This window comes from Athene noctua, chromosome 22 (genome assembly GCF_965140245.1).
Source record: "Athene noctua chromosome 22, bAthNoc1.hap1.1, whole genome shotgun sequence".
Taxonomy (NCBI): domain Eukaryota; kingdom Metazoa; phylum Chordata; class Aves; order Strigiformes; family Strigidae; genus Athene; species Athene noctua.
Window position 1 is genome coordinate 1,125,511 of NC_134058.1, and position 23,081 is coordinate 1,148,591.

The 23,081-nt window shown below is 62.2% G+C and overlaps 2 protein-coding genes across 3 annotated transcripts in view; one reads left to right on the top strand and one right to left on the bottom strand.

Moving 5' to 3' along the window:
- MEGF6 (multiple EGF like domains 6) overlaps positions 1 to 8,181 on the top strand; it is a 94,004-nt gene extending 85,823 nt beyond the window's left edge. For both annotated transcript variants that reach the window (XM_074924627.1, XM_074924628.1), the window contains 13 exons: positions 339 to 467; positions 617 to 745; positions 2,789 to 2,917; positions 3,171 to 3,299; positions 3,948 to 4,079; positions 4,950 to 5,078; positions 5,280 to 5,408; positions 5,578 to 5,706; positions 5,897 to 6,025; positions 6,456 to 6,584; positions 6,680 to 6,808; positions 7,285 to 7,416; positions 8,034 to 8,181. In XM_074924627.1, the coding sequence (XP_074780728.1) occupies positions 339 to 467; positions 617 to 745; positions 2,789 to 2,917; positions 3,171 to 3,299; positions 3,948 to 4,079; positions 4,950 to 5,078; positions 5,280 to 5,408; positions 5,578 to 5,706; positions 5,897 to 6,025; positions 6,456 to 6,584; positions 6,680 to 6,808; positions 7,285 to 7,416; positions 8,034 to 8,080 (1,601 nt within the window). In that variant the 3' untranslated portion in view covers positions 8,081 to 8,181. The remainder of the gene's footprint in view (positions 1 to 338; positions 468 to 616; positions 746 to 2,788; positions 2,918 to 3,170; positions 3,300 to 3,947; positions 4,080 to 4,949; positions 5,079 to 5,279; positions 5,409 to 5,577; positions 5,707 to 5,896; positions 6,026 to 6,455; positions 6,585 to 6,679; positions 6,809 to 7,284; positions 7,417 to 8,033) is intronic.
- A 2,237-nt stretch (positions 8,182 to 10,418) lies between these two features.
- ARHGEF16 (Rho guanine nucleotide exchange factor 16) lies at positions 10,419 to 21,816 on the bottom strand. Its single transcript, XM_074924679.1, has 15 exons — positions 21,682 to 21,816; positions 20,208 to 20,760; positions 19,551 to 19,602; positions 19,124 to 19,293; positions 18,491 to 18,547; positions 17,951 to 18,111; positions 16,771 to 16,923; positions 16,164 to 16,293; positions 15,433 to 15,507; positions 14,332 to 14,424; positions 13,555 to 13,709; positions 13,038 to 13,247; positions 12,582 to 12,655; positions 12,035 to 12,136; positions 10,419 to 11,630 (listed from the first exon to the last, which is right to left on the bottom strand). Exons 2-15 carry the CDS (start codon positions 20,739 to 20,741, stop codon positions 11,491 to 11,493), a joined length of 2,106 nt encoding a protein of 701 aa, XP_074780780.1. The 5' UTR covers positions 20,742 to 20,760; positions 21,682 to 21,816; the 3' UTR covers positions 10,419 to 11,490.
- Positions 21,817 to 23,081: the final 1,265 nt, after the last annotated feature.

A 23,081-nucleotide genomic window follows, 5' to 3' on the forward strand; every position in this document is an offset into this window, starting at 1 on the left:
GCAGTGCCCAGCCGAGCGTCTCTCCTGGCTGCTCAGCTCACCCAGCCTTTGTTCTGCAGTGTATTTGCAGAGCTAGGAAGGCTCTAAAGGGATCAGGCACCCAGTGCCCCGTGTCATCGCTACCTCTTCCCTGAGTGGGTTAAAATACCGAATGTCTTTGTGTGGGCAGCTGAGCAGCCTCAGGGTGTTGTTGGCTCCTCTCTGCATCTCACTGCAAGCCATAAGGGCTTTGTTTTATATCAGGCCGCCCACCTAGTGCCCTGGCTGGCTACCAGCGCCGTGCTGTTTGCCTCCAGAGCTCATCTCTGACTGGGATGTTTGTCCTGGTTTTCCCACAGCGTGCCCGGTGGGTTTCTACGGGCAGAACTGTGGCCAGCGCTGCCTCTGCCAGAACGGTGGCACGTGTGACCCCGCCACAGGGCTCTGTGCTTGCCCCGAGGGGTGGACGGGGCTGGCCTGCGAGCTGGGTGAGTAACGCTGTGGAGAAACGGGCTCTGGCACAAGCTTGTCCCGTTTTGGACTCGCTTTCCCCCGAAGGCTGAGGGGATGAGGTGCACGAGGAAGAGCTGGTGGCCCTCCCGCGGGCGCGGGGGGTCTCACCGTGTGCTCCCCGCAGAGTGCGCGCAGGGGCAGCACGGGGCCGACTGCCGGCAGCGCTGCGAGTGCCGACACGGGGGGCTCTGCGACCGCCGCACCGGCCACTGCCTCTGCCCGCCCGGCTGGACGGGCCACAGCTGCGAGAGCCGTAAGTGGGGGCTCAGGGCAGGGGGTGTCTGCACACAGGGGGGTGCCGGGAGCCAGGGGCTTTGTGAGCGGGGACGTAACATCTGGATTTCAGCACCGCAGGGAGAGCTCGCGGGCGCCGCGTGCCCTGGTTCTCCCACCGCTGTGCTTTCTGCTTTCCTCAGGGCGATGGTGTGGGGGGGGGGGCACAGCAGTGGGGCCAGCGGGAGAGGGTTGGGGTCCCCCAAGGGCCCCCCCAGCATCAGTGCAAAGCCGCAGGCTCCGAGCAGGGTTGTGACACAGGGCAGCAATTGCTCCCCCCGCCGCCCCACTACCACTGAAAGCAAAACGCCGAGTGAAGATCTTCCGTTCCATTTATTTGAAGAGTAGCAGCAGCTTATCTCCTTTCTGTGCTTTCTTCTACTCTTCCCTGCATCTGGGCTGGTTCTACTGACCCTAAATGCCTGGCTCCGGTCCTGAGCCCCAGCAAATAATTACATCTGTCATTCGGCAGGCTGCCGTGTTCACCTTATCTTTAAATGTAACACATACCCTGGCAATCCCTTTGCTATGAGAAAGCGTTGAAAAGGTTATTGGCCTTGCTAAGAGCAGCAACAGGGACCTCATCGAGTATCAGCACACCGAGAGACCCGCAAGCTTCTTCCCTTTCAGAGGTCACGGCTCCTCAGCCTGGCATATTCCTTACATCACGGTGCAAAAGGCACGTCTTGGTCCGGTGCCATGACTTGTCAGCAGAAGTCTGGGCAGAAGGGAGCTGCCCGCTGCAGCTATTTCTGCCATCGGCCACCCAAAGTGCTCTCAGGTTTCCTGCCTGGGAATGTCTCTGTTTGCAGAGGCTGTAAACGGCGCAGCTGGTGGCCGAGACGTGGCCAAAGTCGAACCTGCAGCTCACGGCGCTGGCCGAGGGCGAGCAGCCGGATCCTGCCGCATCCTCAGGCACGTCGTCCCCTCCCAGCGCCGTGTCGCACAGCTCAAAGCCCTGCACCTAGACACCCCCTCGCCGGTCACGAAGCAGCGTTAAGCTGCCAGAGGGGGGATTGCAAAGGACGAGCATACGGGGTTTGGCTTCCAGGCACCCCGTGGTTCTGGCCGTCATACCCAGGGGACTTTCCTGCCTCGCCCTGCCCGTGGTTGCCTGCACTGAGCTTATGCCCAGGTTCAGTTTTATAATCTCTTTGAATAGAAATGAATTAAAGACCCCACCCACGCATGCACAAATTACATGATTTTATTTTTTTAAAAAAAACAAAAGCTCGAATCCTCCCCTTGGCTTCCCGCAGAGCTCTATTTCAAACCACACGTATGTGCAAACATCTGCCCAGCTGTGCTCGGTGCAGCCACTCTCACCACAGCTGCATGCACAAACTTGGCCCTCGCCTGGACAAGCAACCTGTTTGGACAGTTGTACAGGGACTTACGGATATTTTTTTTAAGTGAAAATTGGGTTCGTCGATTCTGCACCTGCAGTGCTAACTGCTGCCCAGTGCTGGCACTGCACACGCTGTGCTGGGCTGCTGCTGCGGCAGCCAGGTGACAACAGAAGAAGCAGCAAAACTAAATGACTGCTGCCGTGCTTGAAAATAATACAGCTCTCATTGAGCGGTGCCAGGAGTGACACTTGCAAAATCATGCGGCGCAGTTAGAAAAGACCTCCACAGCAGGTCAGGCGATGGCCAGCGAACGCTTCACGCTCACACACCCCGAGCAGATCTGAGCGGTGACGCCACCGAGACGCTCCCGCTCCTGCCCGCTCAGGTCGGGGCCGTGCAGCGATTCCCGTACGTGCCGTGGGGTGAGGAGAGGGGCTGCAGTCCCCGTGCTGCCCGTCACCCCCCAGCCACAGGCACGAGCGGCCGGTAGCTCCAGCCGCGCCGCTTGGCGGAGCGATGGCACCTTTACAGGCTGGCAGGGGCCAGCGGTGTCACAGCACGTGCCCTGGTGAGGCAGGAATGAAAGGCAGAAACCGCAGTGGGAAAAAAGAAAACCAATCCATGTTGCCTTATTTGTGTAACTTGTGGCCTCTCCCGTGTTTGCGTCGCTGCAGCTTGTCCGCAGGGGCTGTTCGGGGCGCGCTGCGGAGAGCACTGCGACTGCGGGGACAACGTGACGTGCCACCACGTTACTGGTGCTTGCGATTGCCCCCGTGGCTGGAGGGGCCGGCGCTGCGAGAAAGGTGAGACAGATCCCTCCGAGGCTCCAAAGTCTGGGAAGGAGACAAATTGCGTTTTTAATGAGCTACAAGTCGCCACAAAACGTTTTGATTTGCTGACAGCCTGCGCCCTGAAAGAGGCTCTTGGGTTGCTGCAAAAAATGCTGCGGCAGGGCCCTGCCTCAGGAGCCGGCCCCTGGGCTCTGAGGCCTTTCAGGCATCGGCGGCAGCGTGGAAGCCAGTCAGCACTTCCCTCTCCTCGCTTGTCTCCCCGCAGCCTGCCTGCCGGGCTCCTTCGGGAAGAACTGTGCCAGCCGCTGTGCCTGTCCCCCGGGAGCGCCCTGCCACCACGTCACCGGCCGCTGCGGCTGCCCGCCGGGCTTCACGGGCTCTGGATGCGAAAAAAGTGCGAAGGAGGGAGCGATCCTCTTACAGTTCTGCTGACAGGCTCTGGGAACATGACGGGTCAAGCAATTGCTACATAAAATACAGGGGGGGAAAAAAGAAAAAAACAAGGGAAAAAAACCAAACCCAACAGCGAGCTGTGCCAAGGAACAACTCGCATTCTGGCAGCTGGGTGCTGCCCACAGAATGTTAGCAGAGCGCAGGGAGCCAAGTGGGAAATCAGAGCGACGTATTTATGCAGAGGATTAGCAATAAATCAGTATTCAAATGAGCTCCTGTGGGTATGAGCAAGTCTGGAAGAGACAGAGGCATGTGAGCACATTCCTTACCCAGAGGACAGGGTGCACTGGCGATGGCTCCGTGTGGGGACGGGAGCTCGCGGGAATGTGAGGCTGGGTCGGGCCAGCGTCGCGGAAGGCATCTAATGCCCTTAAGTACTCGGTTTTCTTTTCAATCCGAGTCTTTCCTGGAGTCGAGGAGCCATCTGCACGCAGCTCCCTTTGCTTTTTGTGCGGCAGAGAACTTTCACTGTCACAAAAAGCTTCCTAACTCCTGGCTTAAAATAAAAAAGGAAAAAAAAGGTCTTGCACGGAGGGGTGGGATAGCTCCAGCTCAGCCACTCTGACCTCGGTGCCCTCTCTCCTGCCAGCCTGCCTGCCAGGGACCTTCGGCGCGGGCTGTGCCCACACCTGCCAGTGTGCCGGAGCCACCCAGGAGTGCCACCCCGTCACCGGGGCGTGCGTCTGCGCCCCCGGCTTCCACGGTCCCTCCTGCCAGCTGGGTGAGTTCCTCCGCGCGTCACCCACCCTCGCAGCTGCTGCCCACGGCTGCGCTTTGTCCTAAAAGCTCGGTGCCGGGCGGGGCAGAGCCACTGGAGCAGCTCGAAGCACGGGAGCTCACGGGCTGTCGGCCCTGCTTTCCTGCCGTGGTTGCCTTCGGCCTCATCACTGTGGCTGAGGTCTTTTCTCATTCTGTTCTTAACCGTTGCCCAGCTCTTGCGACTCGGGAGCTGAGTCTCTCCAGGCCAGTGGTTTCCTGCTCCCTTGCCCAAGCCTGGCCCTGCACACAAACGCGGCAAAAAACCAAAGACCTTGCACACAAACCTCTGCGGTGGCTCTCGCGGACTAATTCAGGAGTTCATGTAAACGGAGCGTCCTGCTCATCTGCGCTCAGGCCATTTTTTTTGCCATTTTTCCTTTTTATGGGATATTTAGCAGCAGGCTCATCAGCAGAGAGGTTCTGGACAGTCCAAAGCTCCTTGGAGTTGTTGTTTGTTTGCCATGAGATTACTTGCCAGCACTTTCGGGGATTTTCTTTGGCTCTGGCTTCGGCCTCACAGCAGCAGTGACATTCCTGCACTTCAGGGGCTGCAGGAGCTTGTGTTGTCGGTGATATCTGGGCCATGCCTGGCACGGCTCGTGGGGGGGTGCCCGTGTGTGAGCTGCGTTGCTGTATCTGACTGTCTCGTGCTGCAAAGCCCATCAGAAACCCATCGGCTGTGCCAGCCTGGCACAAACCCGCTTCCAGCAGAGCTGCCGCCTTCCTCTCCCACGGAACGGCTGCATGAATCCACTGGGGGATTTTTCAGGGCGTTTGGACCTTCTTGTTGTCTTTTTAGGCGCTGAGGCCTGTTTTTTCGTTTTTTCCGCAGAGTGCTCCCCGGGGTGGTACGGCCGTAACTGCGAGAGGCCGTGCGAGTGCAGGAACGGGGGCGTGTGTGACGCTGCCACCGGGATGTGCCGCTGCCCGGCCGGCTACATCGGCGCTGACTGCGCTGTCGGTGGGTGCCCGGGGCAGCCGGAGCCCGCTAGAAACGCTTCTCTTCCTCAGCAGAAGGAAACCTAAAAGCTCCTTCCCTGCTCTGCCCGCGACCCTGCACGCTCGCGACAGGGCTGCAGGCTCCTCCCGCCCCCCATCCTTTGCTCGTGTGCCATTGCGGGGTCTCTCCTCGCCGCCCTTCAAAGGTTTTTCCTCCCCCCAGGGTGTCCGGCTGGTCGCTACGGCCAGGACTGTGCACGGGTCTGCTCCTGCGGGGACGGCGCTGCCTGTCACCCCGTCACCGGGGGCTGCGTTTGCCCCCCGGGACGAGCTGGTCCCACCTGTGAGCAAGGTAAATATTCGCCGCAGGGTCGTGCATCAGGACGAGCAGCGTTTCAGGCTGCGGGTTGGAAAAGCGGGGACCTATTTCCTTGCCCTGAGCCCTCTGCCTGTGCTGGGGTGCTCCCGCCCGAACCGCGCCGCGCTCCGCGTGCCCACGGCCGCCTCGTCTGGCCCCGCAGGCTGCGAGCGGCACCGCTACGGGCCGGGCTGCCAGCAGACCTGCTCCTGCCACAACGGGGGGCTCTGCGACGCCGCCGACGGCTCCTGCTCGTGTGCGCCTGGGTGGACGGGGAAATCCTGCGAATTAGGTAAACCCGACTCGGGTGCATCATCCTGCGCCGGCCCAGGAACCGTGGAGCTCACTCCGTCTGGTTCATACTGGGCCCAGTTTCTATTACCCCCACTGTTCCTGTTCTGCCTTGCCACCCCTCAGCCCGCTGAGGTGCAGGAGCAGGGCCGGGGCCGCTGAGCAGCTCTGCCACTGCCTCTTCCCTGCAGAGTGCCCGCCGGGAAGGTTCGGCGCCGGCTGCCAGCTCCGCTGCGCCTGCCTGCACAACGGCACCTGCGACCCGGCCACGGGGGCCTGCCGCTGCCCCGCGGGCCGCTACGGGCCCCTCTGTGAGCACAGTGAGTTGCGGCAGCCCAAACACCTTTGGCTTCGTGGGAGGGGGGTTCCAAAGCCCACCAGGGAGCAGGACGTGGAGGCGTGACCCTGTCGCACTCGCGGCTGCGCGCACCGATGGGCTCTTCCTCTCTTAGTGGTCACGCCAAACCCTTCCCGAGTCACCCAGAGGTGACTTCTGTTCTCCGCGGGGTACGGGGGTGCTGCTGCGAGGCAGCTGGGCACGCAGCGTCCTGTGGGGCAGAGCTGAGCTGCTGTGCGAGGTGGGAAGCTGGTAGCCCTGCCCGGGGCCACTGTGCCCGCAGGGTGGGCACTTCGGGAAGAGCAAGGCTCACTGCTTCTCTCTGGTGGGCTGGCTGGCGGAGGCTTTGCCGCGGCGGCTGCAGAGCGCAACCCACCCGTGCTTTAACGGGCTCTCCGCTGGCTCCTTCCCAGGCTGTCCCCCGGGTTTCCACGGAGCTGGCTGCCGGGAGCGCTGCGACTGCGAGCACGGAGCAGGCTGTGAGCCAGCCACCGGCCGCTGCCAGTGTCCCGCCGGGCTCGGCGGCGAGCGCTGTCAGACAGGTACCCCGTCCTCCCCCCGCTCCGCCGGGACAGGCGGGGGGCCCGAGGCTCGCTCCCGTATCATCTCACCTCTCGTCTCTCCCTTCTCAACACAGGCTGCGCGGAGGGAACGTTCGGCGAGGGATGCCAGCAGCTCTGCGACTGCCTCGGCAACGCACCCTGCGAGCCCGCCACGGGGCGCTGCCTCTGTCCCCCCGGGAAAACCGGCCTCAAGTGCGGGGCAGGTGAGTTGAGCCCCAGCCTGGGAAGGTGAGGAAGGCGACCAGGCCAGAGGGGCACTGAGGGTAGGCTAGAAGCCCAGTCTTAAAATGGACGCAAACCCCTCTTGTTGGAGCTGAATTCTCATGGAAGGGGGGGCGTCGGTTTTTGTAGGTGTCCCCTCCAAGAGTGAGAGGGTGTCTCAGCAGAGGTGACCACCTCTCCAGCCTCTCTTTGTAGTCAGTCTGAGTGCAAGCGCTCCCCTGGCCCCCAGTGCCCTTGTATTTAGATCACCAGAGCCGAAAGGCTGAGGATCAAACGCAGAAGAACCACCCTGTTGGCCTTGGGATGCTCTGACGTCCTGTATCCCCAGAGCTCCAGAGCAGGCTGGGGAGGGGGGGGGCAAAGCACTCTCTGCCTTGTCTCGTGCTCAGTCTCCAGCGTCTGAGCGTGTCTGCTCCGGCGCGGAAGCAGGCTGAGGGCTCCTCTGTGCCCTCCCCAGACTGCCGGCCCAGCCGGTACGGCCCGGACTGCAGCCTGCCCTGCCAGTGTGCCGCCGGCAGCGCCCACTGCAACGCTCGGAACGGGCAATGCCTCTGCCTCAACGGCTACCTGGGGCCGACGTGTCGGGACGGTAACGTGCGGGCGCCGTGCCACAGCAGGGAGGGGGGAATCCTCATGAGAAACCAGCTGCTGCCCGGGGATGCCGCGGGACCCGAGCTCGGGATGTGGGGCAGGCCCGGGGGGGTGGTTTTGGTGGGGGTCGGAGCTGTCAGCTGAAAGCAGCTCCATAACGTAGCACCTGCCTCTTCCCAAGGCCCTCCCTTGGTTCGATTTGTTCACCATCACCCCAGCCACGCGGGAGGTTTCGTGGAAATGCCGGCTGCGTGCTGACAGCGCTGTGAAAATAAAGCTGCTCAGCAGCCGGACCCCAGACGTGCCCCTGGGAAAGCCAGGGTACAAAGCCCGCTCTTTTCCGGGCACACTGGACCCCGGTGAAAAACCCCACATTTCTACCCAAGCCACAGCTGCACCCGTTGGCTTCCCTGTGGGTGCCGTGCGGCGCTGCTGCGGGACGGGCGGCAGCACCCCCGGGTTTGCCATCGGCCCAGCGCCCTCCTCGCCCCCGGCTGGGGACACACCCCGGCCAGTGGCTTTGTGTGCTGGGACGTAAAGCCACGGGGCCCGGCTGCGGGCGCAGGCTCTGTCTGTCCGGACAGACCGACTGACGTGTCTCTGCTTCCCTTCCAGCCGTGCAGCCGCCGGCGCCCACCGGGTCCCCTCTGGCCCAGCACTAGGTCCTGCCGGGAGCGCGCCCGCGGTGTGGCCAAGCAGCCACCCGAAGAAGCCAAGGACCTATTTAACGAACTTGTTTACAAGCCACACGAGCCGTTGCCATTTCCTGACAGCCCCAGCGGCCGCTGTTGGGGTTGCCTGAGCGAGGCTGAAGCGCCCAGTGTAACCAGTTTGCCACCACGACGGCGCGGGCTGGCCTCCGGGCACGCCGTGAGGGCAAGTACCTGGCCAGCGGCGCAAGCCCTCGGCCAGCCAGGGACCAGTTCAGGAGCCATCGCTTCTGGCCAGCGGACTTTGACGGCTCGTGGCAAAGCTGGCCTTCATCTTTTGGGTGCTGGGCTTGGGGGGGGGGGGGGCTGAAATTCTGGTCCCAAGTAGGTATTTATGCAACAATATTTATGGGAAGCTGCACAGCAGCGTTGTCAGAACTGATGGCTGGAGGCGCCCGGCTCCCCTGAGATCACGCTCCCGTAGAGGTACCACCTCACTTGAATTTTTTTTGTTTAATTTGACTTTGCGATGGTCTTTTACTGTAAATTGTCACTCGCCGTGGTGCGGGCTGCTCTGGCCAGCTGTGCAGGGGGTGGGAGCTGGGTTTTCAAACCCGGAGTGTGTCAGCCCACTTGAGCTGCCCGTGTCGCTTGCTCCGATGAGAGGCCTCAATGAACTCTCTCTACTCAGAGACGCTGTGTGGATGGAGACAAAGCTCTTGCATGGTGCCATAAATGCAAATCCCTATGCGCGTGTTCTCGCCCCAGCACAGGACCCCGCGTTATTTTTCCGTTCCAGCTGAACCAGGAGCGGCCGCGCTGGGCGAGCGCAGAGCCACGGCAGAGCCTCGGCTGCCACCGGCAGCGACGGGGAACGCTGAGGCCCAGCGAGGTCCCCGAGAGCCGGCCCGAGCCGGGCCCCTTCGTCTGTTTGCACAAAGCTCTTGGGGAACTAGAGCCCCGGAGCCCACGATGTCAAAAGGAACCAGGAGAGGAACCAGGAGACGGGCCGCTCCGTCCCGGCACATCTGCCTCTGCTGCTGCTGCTGCAGCACAGCCCTGCCCAGGCGCTTGGCCTTTAAATTATTCCCACAGGGGCCAACTGAAAATAATAAAAGAATTGTTTCTTTTCCTGATGGAATTTATTTTAATCTGTATATAACTTGTAATTTTTTGCTAATTCTTTTCTTATTTTATTTCTTCCTTAACAGTATTTTTTGCATTAGATATCATTATTGTGAAGAAATAATGTTAATATAAGTATGTAGTGAAGGACCAAAATTGTGTAATTAAGGTTGTATGTTGTATGATTGATAACCAGGGAGTAGGAAGATTTTGTCCATGTGCCAAATGACCCTGATCAATCCTGCTCGTCTTGCTGCCGATTCTCCAGACAATCACACGTTTCGTTCCGTTTGCCTTGAAGCGGCCGTTGCGTTAGACAAAGGTTTCTGGCCCTTCCCGCGGCCGGGCGGGACCCCGACGCCGCCTCCACCAGCAGCCGGCGGCCCCTCCCCGGTCGCCCCCCACCCAGCGCCGCGAGCCCAGGGCCGGCGAGAGGCCCCGAGCCCCCGGGTGCAGCCGGGGGGCCGCTGGCAGTGCCGCCGTGGTGGCCAGCGATGTCACCGCGGTGGCCAGCGATGTCACCGTGCCATCCAGCGATGTCACCGTGACACCTGCCCCGACAGCGCGGTGCAGAGGAAGGCTCTGCCTCGCCGGCCCTGCTCCGGGAGAGCCCAGAAACGCAGCCATGGCGCTGGCTCTGTCCTGGCAGCTGCCTGGAGTAACCCACGTGTCTGAGCGTGGGATCGCAGCAACTCTGGACCTGTATTTTTTATACCATGATTTTTTTCCCTGTGTGTATTTTTTAATACAGTTTGTTTGCTTGCTCTTCTTGTGTAGCTAGTGTCTTTCTTTTTGGATCCCAACTCCTCAGTTGAGCGCTGATGAAAACTTTTAATTCTTCCACAGTTACTAGAAATAAACAGCCTCACTGAATTTCTCTCTCCTCTTGTCTCTCTCAGTCAATTACCCTTGAAATGTGCTGCAGCTGCCAGCAGATTTTCAGTCAGCTTTTCTGAAGGATGTTTCCTGAGGTGGGTGGATGGCGGGAGCAAGCCAGCACGCTGCTGCCAGCAGAAGGGAACTTGCCCTGCAGAGCCCTTACTAGGAAACCCGGCTCCTTGGCACCGACCCGCCCAGGGACACCCGCCACCACCCAGGGAGGGACCCACCGGTGCCGACATTGCGCACCGTTCCCTTCTGGGCAACAACAGGTGTTTCATTGGCATCCAAGGATTTATTGCTAATTCAGTTAATCCTTTAACAGTTTAATCAAAACAGACACCTTATAACAACAGTGAACCCAAAGCCGGGCAGCGCACGGAGCCGCCTCTCCCCCCAGCTGCCATCTCCCCTCCACGAGGCGCGAGCAGCTGAGCCTGGCAGGGCCCTGCAGCCCCAGCTCCCGCGGCGTTAAACGCCTGATTTGTGACGAACCCAGACGCAAACTGTGCCCAAAGCACTGCCCTGCCTCAACCTTCTTTGTTAACTGACCCCTTGGTGCTAATTCTGGGGGAGAAGGGAGAGGGGACCGCTCTGCCTCACGAAGGCTGAGCTTTGACCCTCCGTGACTACGTCCCTCTCTGGGGAGGGGACGAACCCCCCAGTTCTGCCGGGGCACCTCCACCTGCCCACCCCGGGAGATGGGAAAGGCAGCTGGGAGCTGCAGCGCCACTCCTCTTCACGCTGCTGGGCTGCTCGGCCAGCGGGACTTGCAGATCTCTTCCCTCCGGCTGGAGCATCCCAGTTCTGGCCTCAAGAGAACAATTCTGCGAGCACCCGCCTTTGGCATCTGCTGGTTTAGCAAGTGGGCACCACCTCGTGCTCAAAGGAACCAAGAATAATTGTGGGGGCAGAAGAAAGAGAGAGAAAAAAAAAAAAAGAAATAGGAGGGAAAAATTGGATCAAGGAATAAACCTGGCATATGGATTTAAGTTCCTAAAAGTTCTCGATTCAGGCGCCTCTCCCTTTGCCCCGCGTCCTCCCACAGAAGGCGCGAGGCTGCTGCCAGCAGGCGCCGGCCCAGACGTCGGCAGGGAAAGGGACGGCAGCACGAGCCACTTCAGAGCCCCCAGCACCGCCGCAGCCTTTTCAACCTGTGCCAGCACCGTGGCTGCCTCTCAAAGCCTGTTCCAGGTCATTAATATTAGCGCTGGCCGGGAGCGCACCGGTGCCAGGTCTCACATTAATTAGCTGCTGCCACGGCCGCTGCAAGGACCGGTCCTGCACGATAAGATCTGCCGCCTGCGACTGCTCAAGACAGACGGAATTCAAGAAGAAAGGCTCTGCCGCTGCCTCCTCACTACGAGCTCAGTCTGCAGAGGTTTGAAGACCCCAGACCCGCGGGAGGACGGAGGCGCCTACACGTCGGTCTCCACCCGCAGGCGCTCCATGCGCCGGACGTTGCCCTCCACCGCCGTGCGGCTGGTGATCTGCCGAGCGCAGGCCTGGGGGAACCAGCCCCGCTCGCCGTCCCGCAGCCTCTCGCCCCAGCACCAGCCTAGGGGAGGAACAGGGCTGCTGACGCCACAAAGGGCCACGGCTCCCGGGCGCTGCCCCCTCCCCTCCCCACCGAGGTGCCAGCCCAGGGAAAGCTTTGCCGGGGAGGAAGGTTCTGATTTACTGCCTGTTCTGGGGATTATTTCTCTCACTTCTGAGGTCTCTGGAGTTGCTGTAAGGCAGCGGCTGCCCGTGGCAGGGCCACCTCCATCACCCTGCGGGGACCCGCCGGGACACCGCACCAGCCAGCACCATGGACCCCACCAGCAGCCAGAGCTTCCTGGAAGCTTCTGGAAAGTGTTAAAACACTTCACTGGGTTTTTCTGAAGCTTTTTCTCCCCCCTCCAACAGCTCCACCCAAGATAAACCCTCCCTGGCCGCAGCTCTGCGCGCGCTGACACTCACCATCCTCTCCACCCAACACCAGCACCACATCAGCCTGCTGCAGGGAAATCTCGTCCGCCTGCTTAGCCAGGTAGGCGCGGGTTATCTCCACCTGGCTCAGATCTGCAGGGACAGCAGGGACCCAGTGGAAGGGACGGCCGGGAGCCGCAGCACCCCCGGTGCCCCCCGGCCCGGCCTGGCTGCCCACCCCCCCGGAGCTCCGTCCCCATCCCATCCCTGCCCCTCATCCCTCCTGCTGCTCCCTCCAAGCACGTGGAGAGGAGAAGCCAAATCTCTTCTTACTGACAGCCTGAGGCATGCCTGGAATGTCGTTGTGCCTCCTAGGAAATGTATTTAAGGTTTATGGTGACTGATAACTTAATGGGAGGCCACTCCTAACGAGCCAGGCGTGGTACCCTGAGCTCCGCTCTCCATCCACACATGTCCCAGCTCCTTCCCCAGCCGGAGCAGGCAAGCACAGGGTAGAAACTGGTGTCTGCAAATGCTCAGGCTGTAGTGCAGCCGCTAAACCCCGCAGAGCCAGGCCTAACCCCCAGCGTGCCGGTACCTCCTTTAGGAGTGGTGTCAGGCTTCTCCTTCTCTCTGTGCATCAGTGCAGCAATCCACCGGGCCCGGTCACTCCTGGCAGAGGGAAAGCCCATGTGGCAAAGAAAACCCTCGAGAGGGAACTCGAGGTGCCAGCAACTCCCAGCAGGGGGAAGGGGCTCAAGGGATGTCAGACTGGGACAAGCTTTTGATCAGAGCGCTCAGCGTAAAGGTGTTTCATGAGCGGCACACGCTGCCCAGCTTCTTTGATTAATTTGGACAGGGGAAGCATCATATGGGAATTATGAGGGAAATCTGAGAGAGAGAAAGAAACAGCAAGGGGAGGAGCCCGCGCAGGGCCCCCCTTTCTGGGAGGAGGAGCGGGGAGGGGAAGGTGCTGTGCAGAAGCCTTGGGGGGAGTTTCCAGGGCACCCACAGCAAGAACGTGCACCCTGTGAAACGCCACCGGGCCACTCACAGCGTCTCTGCCGACAGCACCATCTCCTCCCGCCGGCCCTCGCTGTCCTTCTCCAGCAGCAGGCGCAGCAGATGCCCGCCGGCCGCGCCGCGGGCCGGGCCGCCGCTCCCGCTCTTGCCGGGAGGAGGGGAAGGGGGGTCGGCGCTCTCGATCTTCTCCACCGTGACCTGGTCCAGCGTGGCGTAGTTCATGACGGTGTAGCTCTCCTCGCTGCGGCAAAGACGGGGGCATCGGCCCCTCAGCCGCCCGCAGGGACCGAGCTGCCGGTTCAGCGGGCACGGGCGAGGCCCCCGCCAGGGCCAGGACGTGAGCTGATGCCCGGGGTGGAGGGACGGGGACCACCCACCAACAGCAGCCAGGCCAAGGGCCGGGGAGCTGGCCCTTCCCTTCAGTAAAGGTCAAAACAGGGAAATCTCAAGAATCTCTCAAATCTTGTGCTGCTTGGGAAATTGAGATTTTAATCCCACTAGTTGTTTTCCAGAGAAAGGAAGGGACACCCCCCCACCACCACCCTTACCTCTTCTTCTTGGTTATGATGAGGACGTCGTTGAACAAGAAGAGGTGGCAGAGCCTGCCGGCGCCTCGGCGGAAGATGCCCCCCTCCTCCGACAGCAGCAGGTAGAGCTCCCCCCGCTTCAGCAGCCAGCGGGAAGCAGAAATCAGCGGGAAAGGCTGAAACGGATCCGGGGAAAGTCTGACTGACTACCCGCCTCACAAGCAGCGGGCAAAATCAACTCCAGAAGCTGTATTTGAGCTCGCTGGGCTGTCAGGACGGACACGTCGCACGGTTTTAAACATCTTTTCCAGGAAACTCCCCAGGAGGCAGGTGGGGAGGCGGCGCCGCCGTGTACCCCGCGCTCCAGCAGCCCGGAGACGCCGCAGTGGGGTACGGTGCCCAGGCTTTGCTGCAGCCCGTTAGAAAGCTGCCTGACAGACAGAGCGAGCCTCGTGTCTGTCTGGAACAAGACAGCAAGGACAGACATCGCTCATCCACCCGGGTGAAACCGCCCCGTGTCAGGGCAAGTCCAGCCCTTGCCACCCGCTGCAGGGGATGAAAGCGCAGAGCGAGGCAGAAGGGTTGTGTGGGTTATCCAGGACTACTCAGCCCTGGCAGGGCGAGTGCCCAGAAATCGTTTTTTATGTCAGAAAAATGGTCACCCTGAGCACGGAGCGGTGATGCTGCTCTGGCAGCCCCGGTGCTCCGGCTGGTCAAGGCTTTTCCCAGGAAGCCCTGACAGGGTCCCCCCCGACAGCACACGCCAGATTCCCCTCCACCACGCCCACGAGACCTCACCTTCTTCTTTCCAAATTCCAGCTGTTTCTGCAGGGTGTACATCTGCTCTGTCCTCTCCATAGCACGAGCTCCCTCGTTGCAGCTCTTCACCAGCTAGAAAAGGAGAATCAGCACCAGGGCAGCGGTGAAGGGCAGGAGGCCGAGCCCAGCCGTCCTCTGCTCCCCTGGACAGGAGAAAGAGCTGAGCCCCAAAATTGGGTTCGGGGCAGGTTTGGGGAAAGGCAGCTGGAGGTTCCCCTGCGCCCAGAGACCGCCGGGAGAGAGAGACGGCACCTTCGCTCTGCCTGGGGAAGGACCACAGTGAAACCGCGCCAAAACCAAGCTTCGCCCAGCAGCAGTATGAAGGGGAGGAATTAATCGTCCGAAGGGAGGAGGTTAAGACCGGAGGATGAGCACTCAGAGAGGCGGCGGGGGGAGGGAAACCTCCCAGAGCACTGCCCAGCGGGCAGCCGGGCCCTCGCCTGGCCTCTGCCCCGCAGACACAGCTCTGGCCTGGGAAGAGCCCGACTGGGGGGGTCCAGGGGGTTGTTCCCCCTCTGGATGCACGAGCAGGACAGACCACGAGCAGCAGGAGCCCGTTGCCAAGAGCTGGTCTTTAGGGGGACAAAAGGAAGAGCCACCACCACGGCTTTGGCGGCCGCAATCTCCTGCATGAACGACCACCAGCGGGGGAAGCAGGTGGAGATGAGACGGGAGCGCGCAGAGCACACGGCTGGCGGGGGCCACCTCCCCCCCCTTGGCTCCTCTGCGATTTGCTCGTTGCTTTGTTTCCTGCTTTTTGCCTAAATCTCCCAAAACCACAGCAAGTAAGTGTCGCAGCTCGCTCTCAAGGGAGGTCCTGAGAAGGGAGAGCACCAACGGAGAAGACAACACCGAAGGGAAGGAGAAAAGATAAGCCAAAGAGGAAAGAAGAAAAGATGTCAAAAAAAAGGAAAAAATATCAGGTGAAAAACGTGAGCCAGGGAGGAGACGTGTACACGCCGCAGCTCCCTGGAGCAGAGAAACCTCAATGAACCGACGTAGGGAGGAGAAAGGAGAGGCCAGAGCAGCAGGCTCGGGACCGGGTGACGGAACAGCGGAGAGCTGGCGGCCGGGCCTCACCTTGCTGATGGCTTTCAGCGCTCTGGTGGCAGCTCCGTACGCTGCAGTGCATGCTTTTGTTTTTTGACAGACAGTCTAGAATTTCAAGATAAGACACTTCAGTGATGTTGCAGGACAGAGATCGGCGCCTCAGCCGCCTCCCTGGGACCTGGGGACGCGACAAGCGCTCGGGCCGTTCCCGCGGTTGGCCTGGAGCAGGACAGGCACGTGCCCAAAGCAAGGCTTAACCGTGAGTCTGGTTTCTGCTGGGGCTTTCACCTCGGACACGTGCCCCAGGCGCCCCCGGCCCTCACCCCTGCAGCCCATTGCAGACTGGGAGCAGTGACAGCAAAGCCCAACCCAGCAGCTTTGCTGTTCAGAGCAGCCGGGTCCAGAAGTCCCGGGTTTCAGTGACGCTTGTGCAAGACCCGCTGTCCCTTCCTGGGCCACCCGACCATTAACCAAACAGGACGCTCGTGCCACCCCGCCCTGGGTATCCAGACGCAGCGCGGGGCGCAGAAGAACCTCGTGTCACCCAGGTGGACGGTGCCGAGATGTGGAGCTTTAAGCGGCACATGACACCCACAAGAAGCAGATCGCTCTGGGTCTAAATCCTGACCACAGGCTCAGGCACCCCAGCCGCAGCGACCAGAGGGCTGGAATTCCCAGCAGAAGGCTCAGCAAACCACGGAAGGGTGTCGCACAGTCACCTCTTCAGAGGCACCGAGCAATGCACCGTGTGGCTGACTTACATCCAACAGCAGGGGAAGCCGTGTTACCCTCTGCATCGGGAGAATGAGAAAGGATATCATTGGCAGGCCTCCACATTCTGGTTTCCTTTCAATTTGTTTCAAGGTCTCTTTAAATAAAGGGTTTGTGGTTCTGGAACAGGACAAGAAAGCTCCATTAACTCTGTTCCTCCGTTATCAAGGTTTCCCAGCAGCTTTCCACACACGAGCAGCGCCGGCGCAGCAGCCGGGGCGGGAAACGGGCCGAGGTGTCGAGGCCACCAAGAGGGGGGTAAAGCAGATGCAAACTTGTACCACCAGTACGATCTGGAGATGAACAGCCTCCACACGTCCCCTAACCCGCCACACCCGCGTTACCGACCTCCGCAAGCCCCCTCAGCACGTGGCAGCATTACCCCCGCTTACCCCCATCCTCCACCCTCCTACAGCACAACACAAACCACGTCCCTGTCACCCGACAGGGGTGCTCTGAGGTCTGCAGCTGAGCTCTGCCAGCCTGCCTGAGGGAAAAGGCAGCAGCCACGGCCTGAGGGAGCCTTGTGCCGGGCCCGAAGCCCAGCGAGCCCCCGTGGGCAGCTCCGCCGCCCGCCCCAGCGCCCGCAGCACTCACAGCAGCCTCTGAAGTGTCCTCTGCTGGTAGACTTCGTTGGAGCAGTAGCTGACGTACGGGCTGAAGCGCTTCGAGGCGTGTTCTTCCACTATGTCGCTGATGTCGGGAATCAGGAGGTTTTCCTGGTGTCGCTTCTCTAAGTCCTCGAAGAAGCTAAGGGGAGGATTTCAAAGGGCTTCGCCACGTGACTCGTTAGGGCCGGACAAACCCAACGGATGGAGGTTTAACAACATTCCCACTGCAACTTTTTCCCAGTTTTCCCAGAGGACACAAGGCCCTGGGTCCCTTCTCCGCGCAGCTGAGACACCCCCGTCCCCAGCTCCGCTGCGGAGTCGGGGAACGGCAGCTCTGGAGCCCCCCCGACGCCGGCGCTTCCCCCGCTCCCGCATGAACCCCCTTCTCTTCATCACCCCGGGAAGGCCCGTTCCTGCCCCACCAGGGCCGCTCCTGCCCGGCTCCGGGAACTCGAGCCCCCGACGCCCCCGCGGCGGTTCCCAGGCCTCGCCGCAGCCCCGCCTGCGCTCTCCTCCGGCTGCTTTCCCACGCGGCCACGGCCCGGCTCGCCGGCCACCCCCAGCACCAGCTCCCCGGGCGTTTGCTCTCACCTCCCGGGGAACAAGTCCTGGCCCCCGAGCGATCCCCCGCCCGGGCTGCGGGACAAGCAGCCGCTCGTCGCGGTGCCTCGGCCGCCCCGGACCCGGCTTTGGGCCGTGCCGCAGCCAGGTCGGAGCCGGGCGGCTGAGCCTCGGCGCTCCCAGCTCCACCCTCCCGTCTCCCCAGCCCAGAGGCAGCGGGAGGCAGCACCTCCACGGCCGTGCCAGGACACCTGAGGAGGAGTTTCCAAGCAAACAGGAGCGTCCCGGGCGTGGGGATGGGGTGGGCTCAGCAGGTTTTGGTGCCTGACTGCAGCCACACGACTGAGCGCCACCGTTATAACCCATTAAAAAATAAAACGGGTGTCAGGGTAACATTCCACTTCCACTTCGATCTTCAGGTGCCCAGCACAGACCAGCAGGATCCGCTGCAGGGGCGTGTGCCACGACACGAGGCGCTGAGACGACGGGCGGTGGGTGGGATGTCTCAGCACCGGCACCAGCCCAAGGGACGGTTGTTTTTACAGGGCTGCCGCGTCCCCCCAGGCCTCCCCGCTCCCAGCCCCACGCCGATGGCCCCCACTTGCCTGGTGCTGACCGTCAGGATGTCGCTGATGTTGGAGAAGAGGTGGTGGTGCTCCGTCTGAGTCATGGTGTCCTTCAGCTCCTCCGACCTCATGAAGTGGCACACCAGGACGCTCAGGCTGTGCATGTAGGAGTACTCGGAAGTGATGATCTCAAACATCGCCTGAAAACAGCGGGGCCGTGCGGAGGCAACAGTGGAGTGGAGTGAAACTTATTTACGCTCAGCTGGCACGCAGCCACTGGGAATAACTTTGCCCCGACAGTCCGGCATTCCCTGCACCCTCTCACGCATTGCCTGGCCTACACGGGTAACTTCAGCGTGTTTTAGGCACGCGGGCATTACTGAGTCACTCAGACATTTTCCCTTCCGGTGGCTATTTGCCAAGATGTGGGGGTGAGCCCTCCCCATGCTGCCCAGCACCCCAAGCCCCGCACGCAGGAGCTGACCCCGCGGCTGAGCCCAGCCCTGCTCTGAGCCCCCCCCGGGCGAGGGGACCCGGCCACGGCCACGCGCGTCCCCGTGATGTCGCGGCTCCTCTCACCTCCTGCCGCTTGCGCTCCTCGGGGGAGATGCTCTGCAGGACCCCGGCCTGCTGCACCTGCGGGGGGCCGGGATGAGCCGCCGAGCCACGGGCCTTGCACGCCCTCTAGTGCGGTCTGGGGCTGTGTCCGGCCCCGCACGGCCGCACAGTCACAGTCACACACCCGCACAGCCTCACACTCCGCCAGCCCCACACAGCCCCTGTCAGCCCAGAACAGCCCTCACAACCCCCCACCACCCGCCAGCCCCACACAACCGCCCCCAGCACCTCCCGTGGCTCCACAGCCCATGGCCATCGGACGATGCTCTGGGCAGGAGGAGATTATTGTGCCCCAGGGCCAGCGGGGAAAGCCCCGGTACCTGTCTGCGGCTGACCCCCGCCCCGCCAAGCACAACCACATCCCGGCGAGCCTGGACAGGAACCTGCGTGTCCCAGCCAGGCCTGGGCAGCCCCAGAACATCCATTGCAGAGACGAACGCTGCAGGATTATCCCCTCGCAGCTCGTCTGCCGGCTCAGAGGGCTTTTAAAACACAGGCAGCTGTGGCTGGAACACACTGCGAGCAGGGGAGCAGCCCGAGGCGAGGGCAAGCGGAGCCTTTCGGACCCCCCCCGGGCTGGGATGCGGCTCCTACCTCGGGGAGTTGGCTCCAGGTCACCTGCGCCGGGCGGTAGCTCTGCACCACGATAGCGGCTCCGGGAGGGGAGGGCTCTTCTGGGATGGATTCCTCCAGCAAATCCTCATCTGACTCATGGCTGACAGAGTTCAGCCCTCTCTCACGGATCTCCTGATACAGCCGGGGCTCTGCGGAGGAAAAGGCAAGAGGTCAGCGAGGCCTCTCCTGGCCTCAGCATCATCCTGCCCCGGGGAGCGGGAAAGCAGGGCTGCAGATGCTCCTCTTGCAGGAGGGGAAATGGAGGCAAAAACAATCGCCCCAGGGCAGGGACAAGCAGCAGCACACGTGGCAAAGGGACTCGCAGGGATTCGAAGGGCCCCGGTGCCCCGTGAGGCAGAGGGCAGCCAGAGTCGGGGCTCTTGGGGAGGCGGGAGGGAGCACTCACGGTCCTTGAACGAGCCGCCACGTTTCTGCACCCGCTTCCGCCCAAAGGTCTTCTGCAGGGGGAGAAGAGGAGAACGCGCTGCAGTTACGGTATTTCTGCGGCCCTGGGAAGCATTTAGCTCCCTCAGGAAAGGGAGAAGTTACCTGCGTGGCCAGGTAAATCCACCCTGTTATTTCAGCCTGATTTTTTTGCCCGAGCTGTTGTTTGCCTTCCCGACGTGACTCAGCCTTCCCCTCGCCTTATCGGGGTCACGATCTAAACTTACATTCTGTAGTTACGCCGCTGCCTTTCACATCTACCTGTCTCACACCTGGACTTTGCCTGCACCGGAGTCTCCTTGTCCCCAGACCTGCTTCGCCCATGTTTGTATACAACCCACCGCCACCTCGCTGGCGCACACCCCACCCTGCAAACACGCCGACACGTGGGAGCCCCGGCGCGGCCAGGGACACTCCCCGCCAAAGCCCGATCAGCTATTTCCGGGCTCTCCGGGGACCTCCAGCATCTGCTGGGGACTCGCAGGGCTGCCAAGGCACAAGTCACGTCACCAGCTCCGCCACCAACAGGACTCGCAGGAAAAAGGCTCAACACCAGGGAAAGGGGGGGGCTCAATCCCTGCGCGGGAGCAAGGGGGTGACGGCGAGTGCAAAAACCCACCTTGTTCCTGGCGGGGCTGCGGGCAGGCAGGGCGCTGCCCTCCTCCGACACGGGTTTCAGCGAGGGGCCGGCGCTGGGCGGCTCCAGCTCCGCGCCCAGGCCCCCCACAGCCGCGCGGTAGGACATGTTCCGCAGGTTGCGCTTGAGGGCGGCCCCCCCGTCATCCTCCACCTCCGGGGAGAGGCTGGGAGCAGCCGCCCGCTTCGGGTCAGGGCCCAAGGGCTCCCGGCTCGGGCCGCCCGCCCCAAAGCTCTGGTGCCGGGAGGGGTTGTTGTTGGTCTTGGTCTTGGTGGAGACGGCCAAGCTTTTGGGTATCAGCTGTTGGGTTCCCACCTTCAGCGCGGCCGGGCTGTCGGTGCTGAGGACGATGCGGCGGGGTTCGGCCGAGGTGGGAGAGCCCAGCGCTGGGAGCTGGGTGGCGTTGGGCCCGAGCGGGGAGGTTGGGCTGGGGGGCTCCGGCCGCAGCGGGTGGCATCGGTACTCTGGGAAGAATGTCTTGTCCTCCACAGGGCTGCCCAGGGGGCTCCGAGACATGATGGTGGCACGGGGAAACCTGTGCAAGACAGACGGATGGATGGATGGATGGATGGATGGATGGATGGATGGATGGATAGAACAGCATTTCCCAGCGAGGCAGAGGCAGAGCCATGGCCCACGGCCCGTCTTGCACGGGGACCCTCGGGGCAGCGCAGGACCCGGCCTCGGCTCTCCCAGGGCGCCGCAGGCAGAGCCGTGCTGCTCCCAGCGCCAGGCAGAGCCGGGCAGGATGCGGCCGGGGGAGGCCAGGCCCGGCAGCGGGCCCCAGGCGGGCTGGCACCCCAGAGGGCGGCCGGGGACGCCCTGGAGCCCCACCGAGCCCCGCGTCTCCCTGCCGTGTCCCCTCTGAACCCCCTCAGGGATGTTGGGGTGCTGCCAGACACCTGCGCCAGCCTTTACCCTCCTGACTTCCACCTCTCCTGGCTGTGAAAACGCCGCGGGTGAGCCCTGAGCTCCTCAAGGCCTGTCCCCATCCCAACCCTCCGGGGAGCGGCTCCCGCCGCAGCCCCAAACCGTCCCTCGGGCTCCGCGCCCGCGGTTAAGCTCAGTCACCTCCTCCCGTGCCTCGACACGTCCCGGGCACCTCCAGAACCAACCCCTGACGGAGCATTTGACGCCCACTGCCTGCCCCGTGACTGAATTAGAGGAGAAACGCTGGTTTCGTTCCTCTGGGCTGAGATCTCATTGACTCGCCACCTCCGAGCTGCCCCGTTCCAGCGGCCACGGGCCAGGAAGCAGAAACCGAGACTTGACGGGTTTTCCCGCATCGACGCCGGGCGGAAGGGACCCCCCATCGCTGCCCCTTCGCCGCCCCCGGGGACACGGCGCCGACTCTCGGGTCGGGGGGGACCCGAGCGTGGTGGGGGGCAGCCCCCGGCCCCCATCCCGGCCCCATCACCCCGGGAAGGGGACAGACAGCGGAGCCTCCGCTACTCACCAGCGCGGCCGCGCACCCGCCGCGGAAGAGGCGCCGGGACCCGCCTCCGACCGGGGGGGCCGGGGGGGACCGGGCGCTGCTGCGGCTCCGCCGCCCCCTTCTCCGCAGGGCGCCCGGCGGCCGCTCGCTCGGAGCCCGGGCCCGGTCCCAAGTCCTAGTCCTGAGCTCGATCCTAGTCCCGGTCCCGGAGCCCGGCGCGGCGGCGGGGCGGGACCGGGGCGGGACCGGGGCGGGACCGGGCCGGCCCCCCCCTTCCCGGGCGGTGGTGGAGGCCGGAGGCGCCAGGGTCGGGCTTAACGCCGGAGTCGGGCTTAACGCCAGGGTCGGGTTTAGCGCCGGGCCGGGCCGCGGCAGGGGGTGGGGGGGCTCCGGTTCCCTGACGCTGCCCCCGGCAGCCGGTACCCCGGACCCTCTGAGCCTAACAGGGCTGGGGAGCGGGCTAAACTTAACCAAAAATTAATTTCTTTTTTTTTTTTCCTTGCTTCTTGCCCTTTCTTCAAGAAGCGGCTCGCCCAGCGCTGCTCCCCTGGGTCGGGCTCAGCCAGCGCCGAAAGCCTCACCAAGGTCACTGAAGGTCACAGGATTCCCCTCCCGTGACAAAGCACCGCGCCTCCGCCTGTCCCCAGGCTCCCGCGCTCCGTTAATTCCGGGACTAGTCCTCGCTAACGCCGCGGCAGCTCAGGTGCCCCCAGGTGTGTCCCTCTGGGTGCAAAAAATCACCAGTTTCGGGGGTTTTGGTGCCGCACGCGCTGCCGGGGGATGCAGCGCCCGGGGGAGAGGATCCGAGGGTCGGGCTGCCGGCAGGAACGCGGGCGCCCAGCAAGGCCAGGCTCAGCAGCGCTCTGTATTTACTGGGAACAGACTTTTCCTTGACCTTCTCTTTTGTCCCCTGCTCTGATTTCGCACCCCACTCCCCCCTCTCCAACAAAAAAAAAAAAAAAAAAAGCAAAAAAAGAAAAAAAAAGATCCTTTTTCTCGCTGGTTTATGGTGAATCTCAAGCGCTTTCTGGATAACAAAGTCCACTTGTCAGCAATATTCTTTTAAAAGACTCTGTTCTCTTCTCTCAGAGGCCAGCCTGACAATCGCTCTATTATCAGAGCTTTCTTATCCGATAGATTTTGCTCCTTTCCCTCCAGGGCTAATAAGGAGAAAGGTTGCCAGCCGTCACGGAGAGGCGGAGGGTTTCCACTCAAGAGTTCAGCTAAGACTGAAACCCTCACAAGGCAAACTCCAGGGAAGGGCCATTATGCTGCATGTAGGATCCCATCATTTGATCACGATGAATGACTTTTTGAAGCGGCGACCATTCATCAGTTTTGTAATGCGTGTTGTTAGCTCAAAGACTCTGCTTTCAAGTCATTTTTGCTCCCAGGGCCCCCGCTGAACCGTCCTGACCGCT

Coding starts and splice junctions, on each gene's coding strand:
- ARHGEF16 (XM_074924679.1), bottom strand. CDS start 20,741: ATGTCTCGGAGCCCCCTGGGCAGCCCTGTGGAGGACAAGACATTCTTC. Junction 14,425..15,432: donor CGCTGAAAGCCATCAGCAAG/GTGAGGCCCGGC, acceptor CTCCTTTTCTAG/CTGGTGAAGAGCTGCAACGA. Junction 13,248..13,554: donor ATCATAACCAAGAAGAAGAG/GTAAGGGTGGTG, acceptor TCTTTGCCGCAG/CGAGGAGAGCTACACCGTCA.